Source organism: Delphinus delphis, chromosome 2 (genome assembly GCF_949987515.2).
Source record: "Delphinus delphis chromosome 2, mDelDel1.2, whole genome shotgun sequence".
Classification (NCBI taxonomy): domain Eukaryota; kingdom Metazoa; phylum Chordata; class Mammalia; order Artiodactyla; family Delphinidae; genus Delphinus; species Delphinus delphis.
Window position 1 is genome coordinate 13,293,621 of NC_082684.1, and position 20,705 is coordinate 13,314,325.

General features: G+C 55.6%; 1 protein-coding gene across 2 annotated transcripts in view; it reads left to right on the top strand.

Annotated features, from left to right (window-relative positions):
* The window catches only part of CCDC88C (coiled-coil domain containing 88C), a 128,937-nt gene that overhangs the window by 65,068 nt on the left and 43,164 nt on the right, over nt 1–20,705 (top strand). For both annotated transcript variants that reach the window (XM_060004042.1, XM_060004040.1), the window contains exons 5-13: nt 412–470; nt 1,246–1,329; nt 3,884–4,024; nt 4,417–4,601; nt 5,243–5,324; nt 5,682–5,840; nt 13,314–13,460; nt 14,110–14,254; nt 17,356–17,540. In XM_060004042.1, coding sequence (XP_059860025.1) covers nt 412–470; nt 1,246–1,329; nt 3,884–4,024; nt 4,417–4,601; nt 5,243–5,324; nt 5,682–5,840; nt 13,314–13,460; nt 14,110–14,254; nt 17,356–17,540 — 1,187 coding nt within the window. The remainder of the gene's footprint in view (nt 1–411; nt 471–1,245; nt 1,330–3,883; nt 4,025–4,416; nt 4,602–5,242; nt 5,325–5,681; nt 5,841–13,313; nt 13,461–14,109; nt 14,255–17,355; nt 17,541–20,705) is intronic.

The window sequence follows — 20,705 nt, forward strand, 5'->3', positions numbered from 1 at the left end:
ATCTGTTTGAGATCTTGCAGGATGGAAGGGCAAGTTTGTGTCCATTCTTATTTCAGACTCGATTGAGTCTTTTCCTGTGGGGACTGTTCTCATCCATTGTACTTTGCTTACCGCACACACTAAAAAGCGATGCTCACGTTCATTAATTATCGTGGAAAGATTTTATGATATATGTGAACGGAAAAGGGCCACAAATAGTTATGAACAGCATTCTCATTTGGTTTAAGAAAAAAACAAACCCATATGGAGAAAACAGATGGAGTGCGTACACCTTAAGTGCATCTCGCTGGGTAGAGAGGGTTTTTTTTAGCTTATTTGATTTTTTTTCCCCCTGCAGCAGATATGTATATATCACTAGTGAAAGTTTACAAACAGTTGAGTGTAATTAACTATGTTGCTCTTTTGATTTAGGGAAGAGTATGGAGGAGATTAAGAAGGTGCTGCTGTTGGTGCTGGGCTGTGCTGTTCAGGTAGGGATTGGGCAGGGGGCAGAGAGGAGGGCTCTTAGGTTTGGGTTTGTGGGGATAAAACACCCCCTTGGGTGAGGTAGGCGTGCAGCTGCTTTCAGCCCAATAGGATGGAAGGTCGCAGGGTTCCTGCGAGAGACGTGACACCGACTTAGGCGGCAACCATTTCTAGCACCTTGGGCAAGAGGCCAGGTGGGGATCCCTGGGGCCGGGTGCCATTCGCAGATTGTCCCCAGTGTAGGAACATCTAGAGCAAGGATCAGCACACAACCTGTGGGCCAAATTTGACCTGCCACCTATTTTTGTAAATAAAGTTTTAGGGGGACATAGCCATGCTCATTCCTTTACATATTACTTGTGGCCGCTTTCACACTACACCAGCAGAGCTGAGACCCATGGCCTGTCCAGTCGAAGACATTTTTTGTTTTACCATCTGGCCCTTTACAGATGAAGTTTACCAAGTGCTGCCCTAAACCAGCTGTTCTTGATCTTTACTTGTTTAAGAATCCCCTGGAAAGCTTGTCTGTGTCCCAACCCCACCCCGGTGTTTTTAAAGACAACCCCCCGACAGAGGTGATTATGATATAGGTAGTCTGAGCCGCTTCTAGAGAAACCTCAGTTGTGAGGGGCTGGCTGGTAGGAGGGCAGAGCACTCTTGATTATAGGAGAAAAAGCCAGGGTTGGGGTAGGTGTCTCCTTTTGAAACTATTGCTGTGGCTCTGGTGGCCCCAGGTTGCCCTTGTAAAACACTTTCATTAACACTTGTAACCCTCCACAGTGTGAGAGGAAAGAGGAATTTATCGAAAGAATCAAACAGCTGGACATTGAGACACAGGCCGGGATCGTGGCCCATATACAGGAGGTAGGTGGGGAGCTTTGTGGGGCTTAGCCGTGGACCATTGCTCCCATGGCATCCAGCAGGCAGGCCCTCTCCACCAGTGAAAAGTCTAAAGAGCACATCCCCCATTAATGATTTTGCTAATTTTAGGTTTCAGACACTACAGGCAAATTGATTCGATTTGGAAAGGTGGCTGTTAGCAAGCTAAAATAAAGTGGCGGCTAAAATGAAAAAAACTTTTTCAGAGACTTCAATCAAGTCTTCTTGTGCCTCTTCTTCTTGCCTAATATGGACTCAGACTATTTTTAAGAGTTGTCAAGTGGTTTAGGCTCAGAATTTGATTTACAGTCCCTGAAAATGTATCCTGGCAAATGTCACCCTGCTTCAAATGGTTGATCCTTGGAGAGAGAGATTCACTGCTTCTGTCAGTGACGTGGCAGAGAAACAGCTGCCGCCCCTTGGGAAGTTAAAAACCAGCGAGTCCCAGAAGGGCTGTATCCGGAGACTCGGCCCCCTGGGTGGGGTCAGGAGGGCTCTGCACTAAGGGCAGCCCCTCCGCCTGTTGACTTTGGCAGAGGTGGTATCAACTGAAGGGGTAGTTGCCCTGGAAACCAAGCACCCGCCTGAAAGTTAGTTCCCTGACCTCCACCCCACCCTCCTCCAAAAGAAGCCTTGTACGTTTTAATCATCTTAGGAGGTATGGTGCAGCCTTCCATCTAATTGGACAGATGAGATAAATGCATGAAAAAGACATGAGCAGGAGCACGTAGGAGCAGGTGTGTAACTGGCAGAGGCAGCTGAACACAGAGCTCCCCACGCCGGCTCTGGGGACAGCCTGCTGGGCTCCCGCAGCCGGCTAGGGCACTGTGGGTTGCAGACTCTGAGTCAGGATTTGAAGGAGGAGGTGGATGCAGCGTATGGCAGGTAGAGGGTCCAGCAAAGCCCGTCAGGCTTGTAGGAAATATTCTCAACCATTCGTGTCAGTGACCTGTTAGCCTAAGTACCATTCTGCCTTTTAACTTTCCTCGTGTGTCCGTGTGTTTTGAAGATGTATCTGAGGACTAGGTCCTCGAGACTAGCTAGGTCTGTGCTACTCACTGTCTCCCCTTCCCTGTTCAGCCAGCAGGATATTTTTTTTTAAAAAAGCATGCACCCAAAAAAGAAGCCCTGCGAGATTATCAAGTTCGGTGACTGGCTGTGGGAACAGAACTTCAGAATTAGTTGGGTGCTTCTTTTTTTTTTTTTTTTTTTTTTTTTTTGCTGTACGCGGACCTCTCGCTGTTGTGGCCTCTCCCGTTGCAGAGCCGTGTCCCCTGCATCGGCAGGCGGACTCTCAACCACTGCGCCACCAGGGAAGCCCAGTTGGGTGCTTCTTAAACATCCAGGTGCCCGGGCCCCACGGGAGATCCATTGCGTCAGAATTGGGAGCAGGACCATAAGCCTTTAATTACAAGCTCCTTGAGTTACTGGTGTGCAGCTGTGGTTGCACCCCTGGACCCCCTTTCCATAGACCTTTCCCAAACACTGGTATGGAGCAGGCCTGGAACCCGGCCTTTCAACCCCAGTTCTGGGCCTTTAGGGTGCCCCATACAGTGGGGTGAGATTTCTCCTCATTCTTGGAGATTTACTGAATCCCAGCTTTTCTTCGTAAGGGAGGAGAGGTAAGAAAGCAGGTGTCTTTTGAGAAACCGAAGGGCCCTGTCTTTGTTTCTTTGTTTTTAAACTAGTCTCTCTCTCCATATACTGCTCTGAAAAACTTAAGAACTTTTTTTGGTGTGCCTCTCTGAGGGGATATCCCTGGTTTCTTTTCGTTTTCCCCTGTTGAGGCTTGAGTGTGCTAATACTCACCTTCCCAAACTGGAAGGATGGGGACTCAAAATGTGATCTTCTGCCTCCTCCGGCTGGTCTGGGGGTGTCGGGTTGAGAAGGTCAGGTCGGCAGAGTCGTTGCAGAGGCTGCCCGGTGTAGACGTAGCCATGGGCCTCCGCTCACACCTGATGAAAAGGGAAGATCCAGGAGGTCTTCTGTGGCCTGTTGGGATGAGATACAGGCTTACCTGAAAATTGTTTTAGACGATGAAGTATTTCCCCAAAAGCAATGTAGGATCGTTATGCACCCAACATTCCAACATAAGATTTTTGACATTTGCCATATTCGCATTAGCGTCTATCTTCTTTTAACACATAGTCCCTCTTTGCACCCGTGGCATCCCTAGGACTTACCTTCTTTGTGTTGTAAATTGGCGCTTCGGTAAGCATATCTGAGGGCAGTATATTTTTAGGGAAATACTGTATTATAAGGAGAGCCCTCTGGTATTAAACAAATCCGTGTCCTCTTGGAGCCGGTGTTGAGACTGACTTAACGCCCGGCCTGACCTGTGCTGGTGGGACTTCGCTGAGGGGCGTCTGCACTCGCTTGAGGAGCCCCCTGCTCTCCACGGAAGATCTGTCAGTGAGGGTGAATGACGTCAGGGGGCCGGGTCAGCTGTGACCCCACCCCCTGGCTGCGGGGTCGGGGAGCTCCCGGAACCCCCGGCCGTGCCCTGCCTACCTCTGCAGCGCCTGACCTGTGCCCGCAGGTGACCCACAACCAGGAGAATGTGTTCGACCTGCAGTGGTTGGAGCTCCCGGACGTGGCCCCGGAGGAGCTGGAGGCCCTGTCGAGGAACATGGTCTTCCACCTCAGGCGGCTCATCGACGAGAGGGACGAGTGCACGGAGGTGCGTCTGCGGGTGGGTGGTGGACTGGCAGGCCTGGGAGGGACGCCTGGGCCCTGGCCACGCGGCCACCCTCCTCGTCCTGACTCTTCGTCTCAAGCCTGCTGCCCGCTGGTCCTGTCTCTCTGGTTTCTGTTGGCGGTGGGAGCCAGGCACTTGCCCTGCAGCCAGCGGTCGCCTCCGAGAGCCCCGCGGGAAGGCATTTAGTCGTTCATCGAACGTGGAGCTCAGAGACCCTCCTCGTTCATGTGCTCCTTTTGACATCCCGTTACTCCTGCTGCCTCCTGGTTTCTCAGTCTCGGCCGACGCCTCTCACTTCCTTCTGGTCCGCTGACCACTGTGCCCCAAGTTCGGGTGCAAGCGCTCCTTCCCTTCCCCTGCCCGCCCCGCTGCAGCTGATCGTGGACCTCACCCAGGAGCGGGACTACCTCCAGGCCCAGCACCCGCCCAGCCCCCTCAAGTCCTCCAGCGCCGAGTCCACCCCGAGCCCCACCAGCAGCCTGTCCAGCGAGGACAAGCAGCACCTGGCCGTGGAGCTGGCGGACACCAAGGCCAGGCTGCGCCGCGTCAGGCAGGAGCTGTGAGTCCTCCGGTCGGCTGGGCTGTTGGTTCTGCTCTTGCACTGTGTGTCACGAACACCCGTTTCTAGCACGTGTGGTGCGGCGGACAGGAGAGCTCTGACTTGGGCCCTATAGAGTTAGCTGGGCTCCGCCCTGAGCGCCGTTGGCGACCCTTCCCGGGCCTGTACCAGGAGGGGTTCTACCAGGTCTCTAGGGCTCAGGCCGTCTGGGCTTAGATGACCACCCACTGGTATGGTTTTTGGCTGGAGGGAGGATGTGGCTGGCCCCCGTCTGGTGAGCCGTCCCCATTGCCCGCAGCTGGTGAATATGCCACTTTGCCCATCACCTCGGCAACTGCCCGCCTCCACCTCGTCACCAGTGGGCCCTGCTGCCTGCCTGGCAGTGAAGTGGTGTCACTGCAGCCGGGGTCTCCTTACCCCTGTTCCCCCAGAGGGAAGCCCTTGGCCCAGTGGACGCAGTTTGAGGGTGGGCATTGAAAAGTTAAAAATGGAAAAGACTTTGAGTCAGGAACGTTTCTGCAAGCCCCACGTGCTGTTCCCCTCCTCATCCCCAGAAGCGCAGTTCCCTTTCCTTTTCCTGCTGGGGGCTTGCAGGGTGGCGGGCAGGCCCCTTCACCACACTCGCTCCGAATCGCCCCCAGGGAGGAGAAGACAGAGCAGCTTGTGGACACCAGGCATGAGGTAGATCAGCTGGTGCTGGAGCTGCAGAAAGTCAAGCAGGAGGTGAGCGGGGAGGCCTGTCTGTGTGTCCGCGTATGTCGAGGGGACGGGGCGGGGCTGGGGCTCCCCGGTAGCTGTGGCCCAGGGGTTCGGGCATGCAGCAGGGGGAGCTTCCAGCAAAGGCTTCTGTTTCCTTCCCGCTCAAAGTAACACTGCCTGAGAGCCGGTTGTCCTGAGAACGGCTGAGGGGGTGACTGTTTCTTAGTGACAGCGAGCGGGGACCCCACGCGGTGGCCTGCACGTGGAGCCCCTTGGCCACCAAGATGTCCTCGAAACGCTGCGCTTCAGAGACTTGGCCCCCTCTTCCCTCCCCAGAGGGGTGCCCTAAGCTAGGCTCCCCTGTCTCTGCCTGTCTCCCAGAATATCCAGCTGGCGGCTGACGCCCGGTCTGCTCGTGCCTATCGCGACGAGCTCGATGCCCTGAGGGAGAAGGCGAACCGTGTGGAGAGGCTAGAGATGGAGCTGGTGCGCTGCCGGGAGAAGCTGCACGACGTGGACTTCTACAAGGCCCGCATGGAGGTACGCGCCCAGCCTCCGGGGGGATGCAGGGGAGGGTGTCAGGGCTGAAGGGGGCACAGAGGCCAGGATCCAGGTGGGGTCACTGATGCTTTGCCCACCAATCCTGACTGCCTCGCATCAGCTGCAGGTTCCTGGACTCTCCTTTCTGAGAAATGAGGTGTTTTGCCCCCGTTGCCAGTCTTGGGTTTGGAGATGGGTTTAACGAGCGGGGTGAAATCAGGATGTCAGGACGTACTGAGTGGCCTGTTTGACGGTAAGAAATAACCCCCAAGTCTCTTCTCGCCACCTAGGTGGCTTTTGAAGGGGTTGAACACAGGTTGCGGGGACCCTGGTGTTGCCCTCTCCCTGCTCAAGGCCTCCTGCCGAGCTGCTGGCAGGCGTGCCTGGGGACGGCTGTTTGGCCCTGACATGCTCCCCCCCAACTCCTGCTCCGCTGTAGACAGGCCCTGGGGCCCCTGGGCTGGGCGGAGATGGGATGGGGAAGGCTGTGCTCCAGGGCCCGTGAGTTCCTCAGACCTACTTAAGGAGTGTTTGTTCCCTGAGGAATGTTAGTGGCACATTGGAGTCAGTGCATTGTCCTTGCAAACCACCTGCAGACGTGCCATCCGCCCTGCTTAGCCAGAGGCTTCGTGTGGACCTAGAGCCCTGAGGGCAGGGCCTGGGTCCTACCCGACTACCCGGGGAAGAAGCATGAGTTTTTGTCTTTTCTGGAACGAGACAGTGTTAGGTGTGACGGGCAGTAGGGCAGAGAGAGGAGCACGGCCGTGCTCTCGAGCTCATTCACGGCTGTGGACAGCCGCCATGCAGGGGCGCTCCTCTGCATACAGGGGGGGTGACAGGCAGCGCAGGTGCCCTCTCCCGGAACCTGTCCAGTCTCACCGCTGAGAAACAGCTGCCTGTCACAGAAGGAAGAATGCATTAGTGCCACGTGGGAGGAAAGGTAAAGGACGGGGATTCAGGGTGAGGGCGAGGTTAATTTTGGTTAGAATAATATGGAACACAAATTTCCATGTTTTGTTTTTAAACTTCTGGTGGCTTTCATGTGGGTCCTAGTCTAGTTTACATAAGGATTAAAACAGCAAGGAGAGGAGAGCGGCGTGGGCACCCCTAGGTACAGGGGGACTATGTGGGGGGGATGCACGGAGTGGTCCTTGACTTGCTTTTGCAAAGCATGGTCGCACCTCACTGCTGTCAGGGCACGGGGGTTGCTGTCCAGAGGGCCGCGTGGGAGGAGGACAAAGGCAGAAAGGTTGCCTGGGAGATTCCTGTTGTCCCATGTTGTGTTATTGTCTGAAATTCCCAACACTGAGGACAGGCGCATTGGTGCCGTGTGTGTCCTGGGTAAAGATAAGGTGGGCCTGTCTCTGCTCCTCTCTGGGAGTTACAGCTTCCTGGTCTGTGCTGGCTCTGAAAGAAACAGTAGTCTGAGATGCAGAGACATAGCAGGGCACGGTCCTAGCTGCCACACCAACTTGGTGGGTGTTGGGCAAGTCTTGTCCCCATCTGTGAAAGGAGGAGTGGTCTGGGCGTCTCTGAGACCCTTGTGCCCTGGCGTCTCATGACACAGGAGCACGTTTCCAATGAGCTTACGCTAGCGAGCTGCTCTCCACAGAGATGGGGGCCCCTGGAACCAATCCATGCAGTGATTGCTGGGTTGTTGGCAAGGCAGTCAGGAGCTGGGTTAATGGTCAGTCCTGGGGTGCGGTGCACACACACATCCCATTCTTATGATATCCCCCCACAGTGCCCAGGTTCAGGAGGGGAGATGGGCTACGGTTTGGTCTGCCCTGCCCATACGGCTGGGCCTGGGGAATGGGGCCCCAGCTCGACTTCCGCCCTGGCCAAGCCCCTCTGACCCCAGGCAGGGTCGCTCACCTGTGCTCTGGGGTTCCAGCAGCTCTCCCCACAGAGTGCAGTTCGTGAAGTCAGAAACTACATCTCTGTCATCTTCAGCAGGGGGAGGTGCTCAGGATACATTTGTTGACTTGAGTCCCATGCTTAGGATCCTCAGGATGCTCTCACCTTTAATTTTTTTTTTCCACCTTTAATTAAAAAGAAAATCAAACCCTTCCCACTCTCCCCCGACCCTCTCGAGCTACCCCGGTCCCTCTCCGAGCCTGTCTGAAAGGAGAGAACACCAGCTGTGTCCTTCATTGCCTCACCTTCTAACCCAGTCCTCCAGGTCTGCCTCTCCCTCTGCTCACCTGAAACCATGCTTGAGAATCAGGGTCCACGACTCCTGTGCCAGTCCAGTGGGCACTTCCCAGCCTCCCTCACCCACCCTCTCTGTGGGCTTGGACACCACCACCGTCCGCCCCTCACTCACCTGGCTTTCCTGAGTCCCGAACTTCGTCTTCTTGGGCCCATGCGGGTGGTGGTCATCTTGCTCTGCGTCTACCATCTGGCCTTTCTCCATGACGTCTTCTCTGCCTCCTGCCCCTTCTTTAGCTGGCACGTACGGGCTAACAGGTCCCAAATCTTCATCTCTGGGCTGGGCTTCTCCCGCACTCCAGACCTCAGTCTGTCTCAAGGTCAGCGTGTCCAAATGCAGTGTCCCTCCCTCCCTCCAACCCTCCCATACTGTCTCTAGACTGGACTCACCATCCACCGAGGCAGGTACTCAAGCCAGAGCCAGCTCGGCCTTGATTCTTCTTTCTTCTCGCCCTGCTCCCGCAGCCCCAGGTGCTGTCCCTCTTCCAGAGCCCATTTCCCCACCTCCCAGCCTGTCCCTGGCCGAGGCGGATGTTCAGAGAGTGAGTCCCAGTGCCCGGCCGGCCTTCTCCCTTGTTGCTTGTTCCCATTATTCCAGTGCCTGCGCAGGAATAACATCATCTTTATTCCAGAATGCCCTCCACAAACATTCAAGTTGGCCGTTCTGCCCCCGCCTCTTCTCGTTCACATCTGCCTGGGCTGCTGCCAGAGTGGCCTTTCTAAGAGCTCCTCAGGCACCTCCCCGTTGCTCTTGGGATAAAGTCCACACTCCACCTCTTCTTCTGACACCCACTCTGGCCCCCGTGGAACTCTCTGCTCCGGCCAAACCGAGTCCCCTTCAGGTCCGCTGGTGCCCCCTGAGGCCCCTCGGCCCAGCACCTCTCCCTGACACAGGGAGGGCCGGTGAGGGGTGGGCAGGCCACACTCTGCGGGCTGCATCCCCAGCCCAGCCCTCCATTCCTTTAGGCCCCTTCTTACCCCCAGGCAGACTCATCGCGTGGTGTCGTAATGATGCATCCCCTGTTTCCCACCCACACTGGCAGCTCCTTGAAGACAGGATCTGTGCCTTCCTGACCTTGAGGCTGAGTCCCTTGGTGCCCATATTGTCCAGCTCAGAGATGGCCAAACTACCATCAGTCCCGGGGCGGTGTCTGACCCACCATCAGCTCTTTTTCTTTTTTTAATATTTATTTATTAAACAACCCATACATTGTTAGTATAGACATCATGCAAGGTTAAAACATACTCAAACATCAAGATCCACATTCAGGGCTTCCCTGGTGGCGCAGTGGTTGAGAGTCCGCCTGCCGATGCAGGGGACGCAGGCTCGTGCCCCGGTCCAGGAGGGTCCCACGTGGCGCGGAGCGGCTGGGCCCGTGAGCCATGGCCACTGGCCCTGAGTGTCTGGAACCTGTGCTCCACAGCGGGAGAGGCCACGGCAGTGAGAGGCCCACGTAAGTTCTAGAGGCTGGAAGTCTGGGGTCTAGGTGCCAGGGTGGTTGGGCTCTGGTGAGAGCTCTCTTCTTGGCTTGCAGACGGTTGCTTTCTTGTTGTGTCCTCACATAGCAGAGAAAGAGGAAGAGGAGTAAGAGAGAGAGGGAGAGAGGGAGGGAGGGAGAGAGAGAGAGGGAGAGAGGGAGAGAGGGAGGGAGGGAGAGAGGGAGGGAGGGAGAGAGGGAGGGAGGGAGGGAGACAGCACCATCAGCTCTTATAAGTAAAGTGTCACTGGAGCACAGCTACGCCTGCTCATTCGCACAGCCCGTGGCTGCTGTTGAACTGTGCCTGCAGAGCTGAGTAGTCGTGACAGACTTAGGGCCTGAGAAGCCAGAAATATTTACTCTCTGGCCCTTTACAGCCCATGATCTGGCCCACGGTAGGTGCAGTGAGGTTTTAAATGAGAAGCAATAACTGTGTGTTTATGCAGCTTCTTCCACACACCAGGAACTAACTGTGCTAAGCTCAAACCGTATCATCACATTTAAGCCTCCTGGTGGCCTGGTGAGGTTGAGTAGCCAGCGTCTAGGTCCTCTCCTTTTTTCAGATAACAAAACTGAGAAGAAATTAATAACTTGCCCAGCATCGCAGTTGGCGAAGAGGTGGACCAAGGTGGCGTTGAAATACCTCTCTCCACCTCTGGGACCCCAGCCTTGCCAAGGAAGGAGGAAATAAAAGGGGTGGGGTCACGCAGACAGAAGGGGTGCAGGGGAGGGGAGCTGGGGGAGCGGGTGACGGCGGCCACTGCCTCAGACGCCATGGGGGCTAGAGGGACGCCCGGCCTCAGGCAGTTCATGTCAGCACCTGGGCATCACATTGTAAGCCGAGAATGTTGAAATGCAGGGAACCAAGATCACCTTGAGCAGGGAGACCTCTGTTCCCACTTGGGACTCTGTGTTTCCTAATGACTTTAAAGGAGTTTTGATAAAATTCAGTAGAAGGAGAAGTTAGAGCAGGGCAGACCTGATGCTTGGTTTATGGTTCAGTCCACCACGCTCCCCGAATCAGAAATTTGAAAGCAGGCTGGTGCTCTATGAAGCTTAAGGGGCTGCAGCAGAACCAGACGGAGGTTAGCGAGGGGCTTGGGTGCTGTGGTCCCAAGTGCAGTGGGCAGGAACCCGTTGTTTCTTTGGTTCTATCCCACCTCCTGGAGTTTGGTGCTTTTGTTAGCCTGTCGCTTGGTGACGCTCAGTGAGTGCTGCCCTGAACAGTGTCTCGGTGGGGAGGGCGTGACAGGATGGTGATAACAGCAGCCGACCTGCTTACTGGGCTCGGGCCCTGTGCAGGACTACTTCACATGCGTTATCGCCTCTGATCCGCCCTCAGCCCTGTTTTCGTGCCCAGCAGAGGACGAGGGATCGGTGGTTGAGAGACATGCGTTTGCTTCAGGCGCCACGGCTGGTAGCGCACGTGGCTGGCGGGGGACCGGAGCCATCGGCCCACTTTCCCAGTCACTGCTCCTGGTCATCACGTAGACGAGCGGGGGCAGCTCTCCAGCCATTTGGGGACCAGCCGTCGGGCCTGGCCTGTGATTTCCTGAACGTGGCCCCTCAGCTGTTTGCCGGGCTGGGTCAGGCCTTTAAGTAGCCGCCTGATTCAGTTGGGGTCAGGTCCTCAGCGGCGGGCTGGCCTCGGGCCCCTGCCCAGAGGCGAGGAGGCGGGCGTCTCCCTGGGGGCCGAGCCCTGGGCTTGCTGCGTGAGCTTGGGCTCACTTTCTGGCAGATCTGCCTTCTCGCGTCTGAGGCAGTGAGGTGTGCAAGGCTGGTTATTTCTGTTGCCAAATATATGGTGGAAGTTGATACCACCAGAAAATTGAGATGTTTATGAATAGTACTGATGGTTAGAAGTCATCCTACCCAGTGCTGTATTCTGCTCCTGGTCACCCTTGTCTGTCTCTGCCTGTTGGAAATCTCTGAGGCCTTCAAGGCCCACCTCGCATGCCACCTGTGATTCCCCCTCACGGCATGATTCAGCTGACAGGTGTTCATTGAACACTTCCGTGAGGCCCGCAAGAGAAGTGGAATAGCCTGCCCCCAGGGGTTCACAGTCTGGGGGAGAAGGACAGGCCAGCTCACCATTGCCTCACAGCATACCCAGGGTGCTCTGGGAGCCCAAGTACCTGACTCAGCAGGTGGGACAGAGAGAATCTGCCACCACTTCTCAGAGGGGCCAACTCAGGCTGGGCTTTGGAGGTTGAATAGGAGTTGGTCATGAGGATGAAGGGGTGGCCTGTGCTGTGAGAGCTCAGGGCTGGGAGTGCTGGTGTGTAGACCTGTTGGAATGCCAGGTGAGAACAGTGGGGATGGGACGGTTGCCAGAGAGGGGGGACCAGGTCTTCTTCCTGCTTGAAACCCCTCTGTTTGCTGTGGCTCACACTGTTATTGATAGTCTGGGCCTCTTATCCACATGAGCCCCTTGAGGATGGGTTGCAGGCAGCTTGAGGGCGGTGGAGAGAACACAGGTCTGGAACTCTCTGGCCCAGCTTCGAGTCCCAGCTTCACCCCTTGCTGGCTTTGTGACTTTGGGCTTATTCCTTAATTTACCCAAATCAGCCTCTTCCTCCGTAGGAAGGCACTGTTCCTACCTCCCCCAAGGGCCATTGTGGAGAGTGAGTGGGGCAGGGACAGGGAGTGCCTAGTGCAGGGCCAGCCACATAGCGGACGTCATCTCCAACAGAGAGGGCGCCCAGGGAATTTATAATTTCAATGATTATACCTTTTACGGCTGCCGGGCTTTGATCAGAACTATGTCCGCTGACCGGAAGGCTTGCAGTTTTCCCTCTACCAAGTATCTTGGATTCTGGCCTTTGCAGGGCGAATGAACGGGTGGTGGATAAGCAGAGCTCCCCGCCCAGCTCCCAGCTGTTAGAACCCAAAAGCAGGGCAAGCCTTAGAACACTGCCCACCGGGAGAAACGGACACGTTCCCCTGTGTGCATGTTCACCCACTGAAGGCATTCAGGGGAATCTCAGTCCCCCAGAGATGCTGAGTGGTGCTGGAAGGACTCTGGGGAGAGGAGAAACCGAGAAGCCCCTTAACCGGTGGGGGGTGGGGAGCAGAGATGAGGTGAAAGACCGGAATCCCTTGTGTGTGCTGGGCTGCATGCACAGGACCAAGAGCTCCTCGGACCCCTTGCCTGTGAGGGACCCTGCAAGGGAACAGCCATCATATTCTACACCCAGCACGTGCCGGGCACACAGGAGGCCTAGGGACTTATTTATGGGGTTCACAGTCTTAAAGACTCCCTGTTTCCAGGACATCGCTGAGAACTGTTGTTTTTCCAAGAGCATGTATGTAAAATGTTCAGATACGAGCTGTGCATTGAATGAAAGCTTGTCTGAGTAGCTGTTTTTCCCCAAGACCCTGATCAGCGGAATGAGTGTTGAACTGAGAGGACTAGACTCAGTCCTTGAGCCTGGGACAGACTCTTAGCCCCACCCCTTCCTTGTTCAGGAAGTGGAGCCTCAGCGCGGTCCCGGATCTGTCGGTGGAGTCCACTTGTCCGACCAGGCCAGGTCACAGATGTCACATGCCTTTGCACCGTGGCCGGCATGGGAAAAGTTACCTTCGCGGATTTAAATATTTTCTTTCAGTCGAGAAAGTCCATTTGGCCTGACCCAATGAAAAAGGTGGAGGTGCTCCAAAGTGGAGACAGAACTCTCGCGGCTGCAGCCTTATCCCTGGATTGTTTGTTCTGGTCTCAGAGTCCTGTCGTCCTGAACCAGGTGTCTTTATCTGATGGTGCTCCTGTCTTTTTTTTGCTGCCCAGGAGCTGAGGGAAGATAATATCATTTTAATTGAAACCAAGGCCATGCTGGAGGAACAGCTGACTGCCGCTCGAGCCCGGGGCGATAAAGTGCACGAGCTGGAGAAGGAGAACCTGCAGCTGAAATCAAAGCTTCACGACCTGGAATTGGTATTGCAGGCTGCTGTCGCTCAGATCTGTCTAAACAGATTGGGGAGGTTTCGGGTTTGGGCTGCGCCCCTCTCTGGCTTTTCCGTCACTGGGTTTGGTGCCGCTGCCGACACAGTGACTCGCTGACTGCAGAGAGTAGCTCGCTCAGCTCAGCGGGCTCGGGTGGGCACCCCTGAACGCCTACAGACGGGTAGGACGGTACCTCTGGGTTGCTTTTCTGTACAGATGAGCTAACGTGTGTGTCTTCTGCGAGAAGGGCCTCTGCTGGCTTTTACGGTGTGGGCTGAGCTGTGATCTGTGAGTTTCTTTACAGGCTTCTCAAGGCATGTTAGGTTCCCTAGAGCCTCGAAGCCACCTGTCACCATGGTCCTTGCTCTAAAGCCCTGGGCCATAAGTCACTTAGTTCAGACAGCATTCAGTTAGAGACCTCGGCTCTCTCATCACCTCCGTTGCCAGTCAAGGTATCTTTCAGTGGCTGTAACTCTCACAGCTGGGCCCCGTGTTGGACTCGTTTCTGTGCAGGGAAGTGAGCAGGTGCCTGGGGTCCATTCATCCTCGGGGAATGAGGGTGAATGCACGGGGGCCGGGGCCTGTCCAGAGGGGCCCCCCCCCCGGCCACGTTCTCACTCCGTCCTTCTTCCTGCGCTAGGACCGGGACATGGATAAGAAGCGAATAGAGGAGCTGCTGGAAGAGAACATGGCCCTCGAGATTGCGCAGAAGCAGAGCATGAATGAATCCGCCCACCTCGGCTGGGAGCTGGAGCAGCTGTCCAAGAACGCAGACCTGTCCGACGGTAGGTAGCGCCCGGTGCCAGGGAGCCAGCCTGGCTGAGGCCGCTTCCTCATCCACGGAGCGGAGCCCTCAGCTCTGTATCTTCCATGTCAGGCCATCCATTCACCCCAAGTAAGTAGGATTTCCTTCAAGTGCCATTTGGAACTGTTTCATTACCCTTCTCCCCAAGGAGAACATGAGGGGTCTGGCAGCCTTGATGTCAGGACATGAAACACAAATCAAGTGTTGCCAGGTTTCCCAGTTCCCATATGGACGGTCCCAGGAGCTTCCAGATTACAGCACGCTGACACCGGAGGGCATCGTAGGCCTGTCTGTGGACGGTTGAAAGCTCTGGATGGCAGGAGACGTCCCCAGTGGTCACTAATCCCCACTAGAAATGTACCTTGGGCATTATTTCCTCCATTCATTTGCATAATTGGGCAAGACGGATGCAGTCTGTTCTCTGTCTCTCTGGGTAGGAGCTGCTAAGAGGCTGCTTCTCACAGGACCCAGGCCTCTTCTTTTCCCTCCTATGCTTGCACCGCTGCCCCTGCGCAGACAGATGGGGTGTCGGCCAGGGGAAAGTGGGTGGGGCAGCAGTCAGCACCGCAGCAGGAAGCTTCGGCGCCCAGCAAACAATAAGCAAGTTCCTGTGTTCAGAAATAGCACACGTGCCCCCGATAGTGCGAGTTATTGTTTAGTTAGAGCTGGACAGAGCGAGGTAGGGCTTTTGGCTGGTTTGGGGGCTGCTTTTTCAGTTCTGATAAACACCCCCTCAAATAATGGCAAGGTCGTTGAGTGTAGCTGGAACCGTCTTCTCTTCGAGGGGTCCCATCAGTTCCAGACAGAAAAATCAGCTTATTAAACTGCTCATCTCTGAGGGAAGTTAGTCGTATCTGTGCTTCGGTGCCCACACACTGTGCTGGGGGCTGAGGGTGGGGTCACTCTGATTCCCGGCTCTGGGAGGAGTACAGGTCCATCGGGGAGGACCACTGCCCCCTGGCAGAGTGGAGAAGTGGTGCAGGACTCCTGGGACAGTCCCAGACCAAATGAGAGTATTTCTGTTCGAAACCAGGGTGACCTGTGGGGTCAGAAAGCCTCACCCCTTTAGATGACTACTCAGTACAGTCTGTGGGCCCTTTCAGGTCAGTGAGCATGATTTATTCTTGGTGTTCCCAACTCCCAGTGCTTAGCTGGGAGCTGATGAACATTGACTTGAATGAAGGCATGATGCAGGCAGAGCCTGCATATACTTTTGCATGTGTGGTGTGCTGCCTTCTTGATTCAGAAAGACCTGGCGTAAAGTCTTGGCTCCTTCACTGGAGGTTAGCTGGGTGACCTCTTTCAGACCTCAGTTTCCTTATCTGCAAAATGGGGGTAATGAAGCTGCCTCATAGGAGGAGACAGTGAAACATGATGCCATGCCTGGCCCATGGCCAACAATAAGGGACAGCTGTTCTTGTTGCCAAGGTCTTAATGAAATACATCCCATCGCTCTGGTTGCTTGGGGTGCTAATGAGCGTGGCACTCAGTAGTAAGCTGTTATGTCATAGTAATAGTCTTTGAAGCACTGGCTTTTATGGAAGAAGAAAGGAGGCTCGTGGTCCGTGCTGTTGTTTAGCTTGTAGGACCTGAGGAATTAGTCCCCACGAGTACAGAGTTTCAGTTTGGGATGATGGAAAAGTCTGGAGGTGGATATTGGTGATGCTTGCCCAGCAATGGGAATATAGCTAATGCCACAGGACTGTACACTTTAAAATGGTAAATTTTATGTTAAATATATTTCACCCCAATTAGAAAATGTCCTTTTTTCATGAATGCTGCCAAGGTGCTGCCCCCGTGATCCCAGGCTGAGCATTAGCTGAGTTTCAGTTGAGATTTGTTTCATTGGTAGCGTGGTTTCATATGTTGCAAGCATGTGTGCTCACGTGCGTCAGCGCTGGGCCTGGGTCAGAGCTACGGGCACTCTCTCCAACTCCGCTGCTTTGCTGCCTGTTGTTGCTTGGGGTCTTGAGGACGTTCGGGCTTGTTGGGTCTGAACTGCTATCCTCGGTGCAAGATGAGAACTCAGAGAGGGTGGCACGTGCCTTTCAGTCCTTACGATCGCCCAGAGGATCTGAACACACACACCCTTGTTTCTAGCTTGATGTGCTCACTAGGGAAGCCATCGTCCTTATGTACCCCTGCCCCTGGGGTGATGAGTAAGAAGCAGGTCGGGGCGCAGCCCTCTTAACAGTGTCATGAGGCTCCCAGAGCTGAGTCCGTGGCACTGATGGGACAGGGGGGACGGAACAACACCAACCCCTTCTTTCAAGGACTTCCGTACACGTTCCTTTCTCCTCCTGAAAAAGCCCCATGACTTACCTAAAGTCATGCACCTGCTGGTGGCAGGAAGGAGCTAAGAACTCCCATTCCTGACTCTCAGGTCTATGCCCCCCTTCTCCATTTGTATTCGAGCTCTTTGAAAGAAAGCAGAGTAGATAATCTCCCTTTTTCTATCTTTAGCTTATATTTTCATCGCACTTAGAATTTTTAAAGCGGTTTACATGTACTATCTCATATTTTTGTCAATGTAATTGTGAAATTAAAAAGTGAAATCTCTGTCCAAAGGACCTTATTCAGGGATGGCAAGTACTGGACATACGTACCCACAGAGCTTTCTGCCACCAGTGGCAGACATAACTAGTCGATTACCGTGCCCCTCCTGCTGAGCCACCCAAACTCCCACTAGCCTCAGAGCTGGCACAGAAAATGTCGCCTATTTGCCATCTCTTTTAGGCTCCAAGACCCTTGAGTTGTACAGTCGGTCAGCTTGGTTAGCAGTTTGGTAAGAAGCAGATCCTAGCAGTTAACACAGTCTTAACTTCTGCATTGGCTTCTTCACTGTAATCTGCTTTCCTCTTAAGCTCTGGGCCCAGCTGAGCCAGCAGAGGGACTGAAACTGCCTGAGGGACTTTGAGGCACTAACAGCGACGGCAGCATGTGAAATGGGGGGCACCCAGCCAACCTATGGGAGCCCTTCTCAGGCCCCTCAAACCTAGGGCATGGCGGCCCGATGGCCCCGGCTCACGGCTGGAAGCAGAGGCTCCTGGATCCTGGGCCTGACTCAGCTTTGTGCTTCAGCCTCCAGGAAGTCGTTTGTGTTTGAGCTGAACGAGTGCGCCTCTAGCCGCATCCTGAAGCTGGAGAAGGAGAACCAGAGCCTCCAGAGCACCATACAGGGGCTGCGGGACGCGTCCCTGGCGCTGGAGGAGAGCAACCTCAAGTGCGGGGAGCTGGAGAAGGAGAATCACCAGCTCAACAAGAAGGTAACCCGGCCTAGGCGGGTGGACACCCCTCCCCCAACCCGGTCTGCCCTATAGAGGCTAGTCGGTGGCCAGGCAAGGCAGTCAGGTGTCGGTGGGGATGCGCCGCTGGGAGCAAAGCAGAAGCCAGTGCAGCCGCAGTTAATTACACAATAATAGAAGAACGAGCAATTGCGAGAGGAGTTAAGAGGCAGCGTGGCTTGTGCCTGCACTGCCTTGAGGGTACGTCTCGGACAGTACTTGACCTGTGTTCCTCCTTGTCTTCATCTGTGAAATGGGGTTAGTGGGCTTCCCATCTAACACATGTTGCGTGGACTCCATGAGCTAGTGTATGTAAGGAGTCTGGCACGTGGTAAGGGCTCAGTGAAAAGAAAACGGTGGACTGTGAAGAAGCATAGGATGGGTCATAGGGGAGAGGAGGCAATGATGTAAGTCACACCTACGTGTGTGGGGAGTAGGGACCACCGATGGGCATTTTAGGGCACTGCTGGTGGTAAAACAGGATCAGTGCTCACTCCTTCCTCTCAGTCTACGAGATGGAAAAGAAGAGATGGCTGAACGGTATTTGCCTTTTGGGACAGCTGCTGGGTCTTCCCAGGAGCACAGGAGAACCCAGACATCTGGGAGAACAGACAGAGGCTTACAGAGCAGTCGTCCTTCTACAGTTAGGAGGACCACCCCCCCCCCCCGCCCGCATTTGCACTGGGGATTCAGTCTCAGGTGCAGAAAGGGGCCGTTGAGAGGCTAGGGATCTCCTCCAGGTCTTAGTTACTCCAGGTCAGAGGGCCTCAGAACACCTAGGCCACACTGCGATGGCGCAGTTGCATCGTGGGCTCCGAGCACACCAGCTGTCAGAGTCCAGCTGAGGAAAAGGACACGAGCCCCGTTGCTTGCTGACCGCCATGCAGGCCTGGTGCTCTCAGGTGTCCCACCTGCCCACGAGTCCTGCCAGTGTCATTCACTGCTGCACAGGCAGTGGGAGGGGCACGGGCTGCAGGGAGAGACCTGGGCTCCGCGTGGGAGGGGCACGGGCTGCAGGGAGAGACCTGGGCTCTGCTGGTCCTGGCTGTGCTGGTCCCTTATCTCTGTGTGAGGTTTGGGACAGCCCCTCCTTCTGTGAACTGGTCTCTGGAGCCCCCTCATGGGACCTCCCAGGCTTGATTACTCGCTCTTCTTGTCCCTTTGAAGCATCGTGTGCCATGCAGCATTTCGGCCGACAAGCATTTTGTCCTGCCTTCGTAGGACAATAGAAAACCCCACCCCATCTCGTGCGATGTCTCTCAGCATGGAACAGCACGGGGAAGGCAGCTAGGCGGTTTAGGTTCTTTAGATTCACATGGCCCTAGCACGGGAAATGTCTTTATAAGTGGCAGTTCGACCTTGGCCAAGATAAAAAAGAATCAGCCTTTAGAAAGATGAGAACCGTTGACTCTGTGGGTCCTCACGGGTCTGCTGCAGAAAGCCCGCAACGTAATAGCGCTGGCCCGGCTCCCAGCAGCCCTCTGAGATGACCGCTCACGCTTTTCCCCGCCCTCGTGGCTCACTCGGGCCCCTCCTCTGCACAAACAGGGTGGCAGTGGGTGCTCCCTGCCCAGCATTACTCCTCAGCCCCCGTCTCTCAGGCCCCACCCTCCTGCTTCCCCTCGGGGTCAGTTCCCTGGTGGGACACCAGCCCTCTCCTGCCACAGTTCTTAGGAGGCACGTCTTGGCATAGAATCCCTGGCAGGAGGGAGGTGCCGCAGTTCCCAGGCCCGTCCTGTGTCTGGTGCCGGGATCCCTGGGAGGCGGCCCTCTGCCCGCCAGAGCGCCTCTTCCTGACCTGCTCAGTCTGCCTGCGGCCTGACCAAACCTGTCCTGGCCCAGCAGCCGTGGTTTTGCTCTCTCCCCCCAGAGCCCAGCACTGACGGTGCCCCCTAACATTGGATGGGTGGACACCTCAGCCCCAGCTGGAGGGCTCACTGGACCGTAATCCATCTCAGCTCACCCCAGTTTCCCTCCTCCAGCCTCAGCCATCCCACCCTCCTCGGCAACCCCCCACGTGGCCTGTCTGGGCCCCAGCTGACACTCGTCAGTCAATCAGTGAACCCCCAGGTCCCGCTGGTGCCAGCCTGGCTCTTACCACACCCCAAGCATAGCCCAGGCTGCGAGCTCGCTTAGGTCTGAAATGTCTGTGGAAACCCTAGTTCCCTGAAGTTAATATCCTCCCCTCTAACCCACAAAACTTCCACGGACCGTAGAGAAGCTGCCTCCTTCCTGCGACTGTGAATCTGCATTGATGTCCTAAGAGTTTAGAATCCTTGTTTTCAGGGGAAGGGGCAGCCCTCTGGGGGCCTGTTACTAGAAGGAAAGAGCAGCCTGGGGCTGAGAGGCAGGCCCTGGCACCCACATGCCCTGGGACCCGGAGTGGCACCTGCAGCCCAAGGCAGGTGCTTTGGGAAGGAAGGACGGGAAACCTCTCAGGGCTGGCAGGCCTGGAGCTAGCCCACATCTCCGCCCGGCGAGTTCACCCCAGGGGCACCGAGGTCCTTCAGGGATGGGCTCTGGTTCCATGGCAAAAAGAGCCAGAAAAGGAGGGAGACGGCTTGGGTGTGGGACCTGGGGAGATCACATCTTTAGACCAGAAGCAACAGCAACGAGAAGTACAGAGGTTGGAATGATGTTCCTCTCTCTGGGAGAGAAGGGGCAGCAGGGATAGGCTATTAACAGTAAGGTTGGGGGTAAGCCAGCAGGCCCCCCTGACTGTGAGTGAGGACTGGGGGGTCGGCCACGGGGGGTGTGCCCCAGCTCTGCCCCGTCCTCACTGCGAGGCCTTGGGCCAGTCGCTGAGCCCCTCTGGGCCCAGCGTCCTCCTGAGTATTTGGTTGCCTTTATTCCCCAAGGCCGTTGTCTCAGGTGTAGGCTTTACCATCGGAGGTGATCCCTGGTGCCCTGCCGAGTCCCAGGCCTTGTGCCGGGAAGTGGGGCAAAGATAAGGAAGGATTAGAAATACGTTCTTGCTTTTGAGAACCACTCGGATGTTCGCCGTGTTATAGCGTGTTTTCCTGTGGACCCCAGCTGGGTGGGGCTCCCCAGTCCTGGGGTCCCCGGGTTGGGGCAGGGGGGGGTTGAGGTGCTGCCGTGATATGACAGTAGGAGTATGAGCTCGGCCCGGCTCTCCCCGCTGGTGGG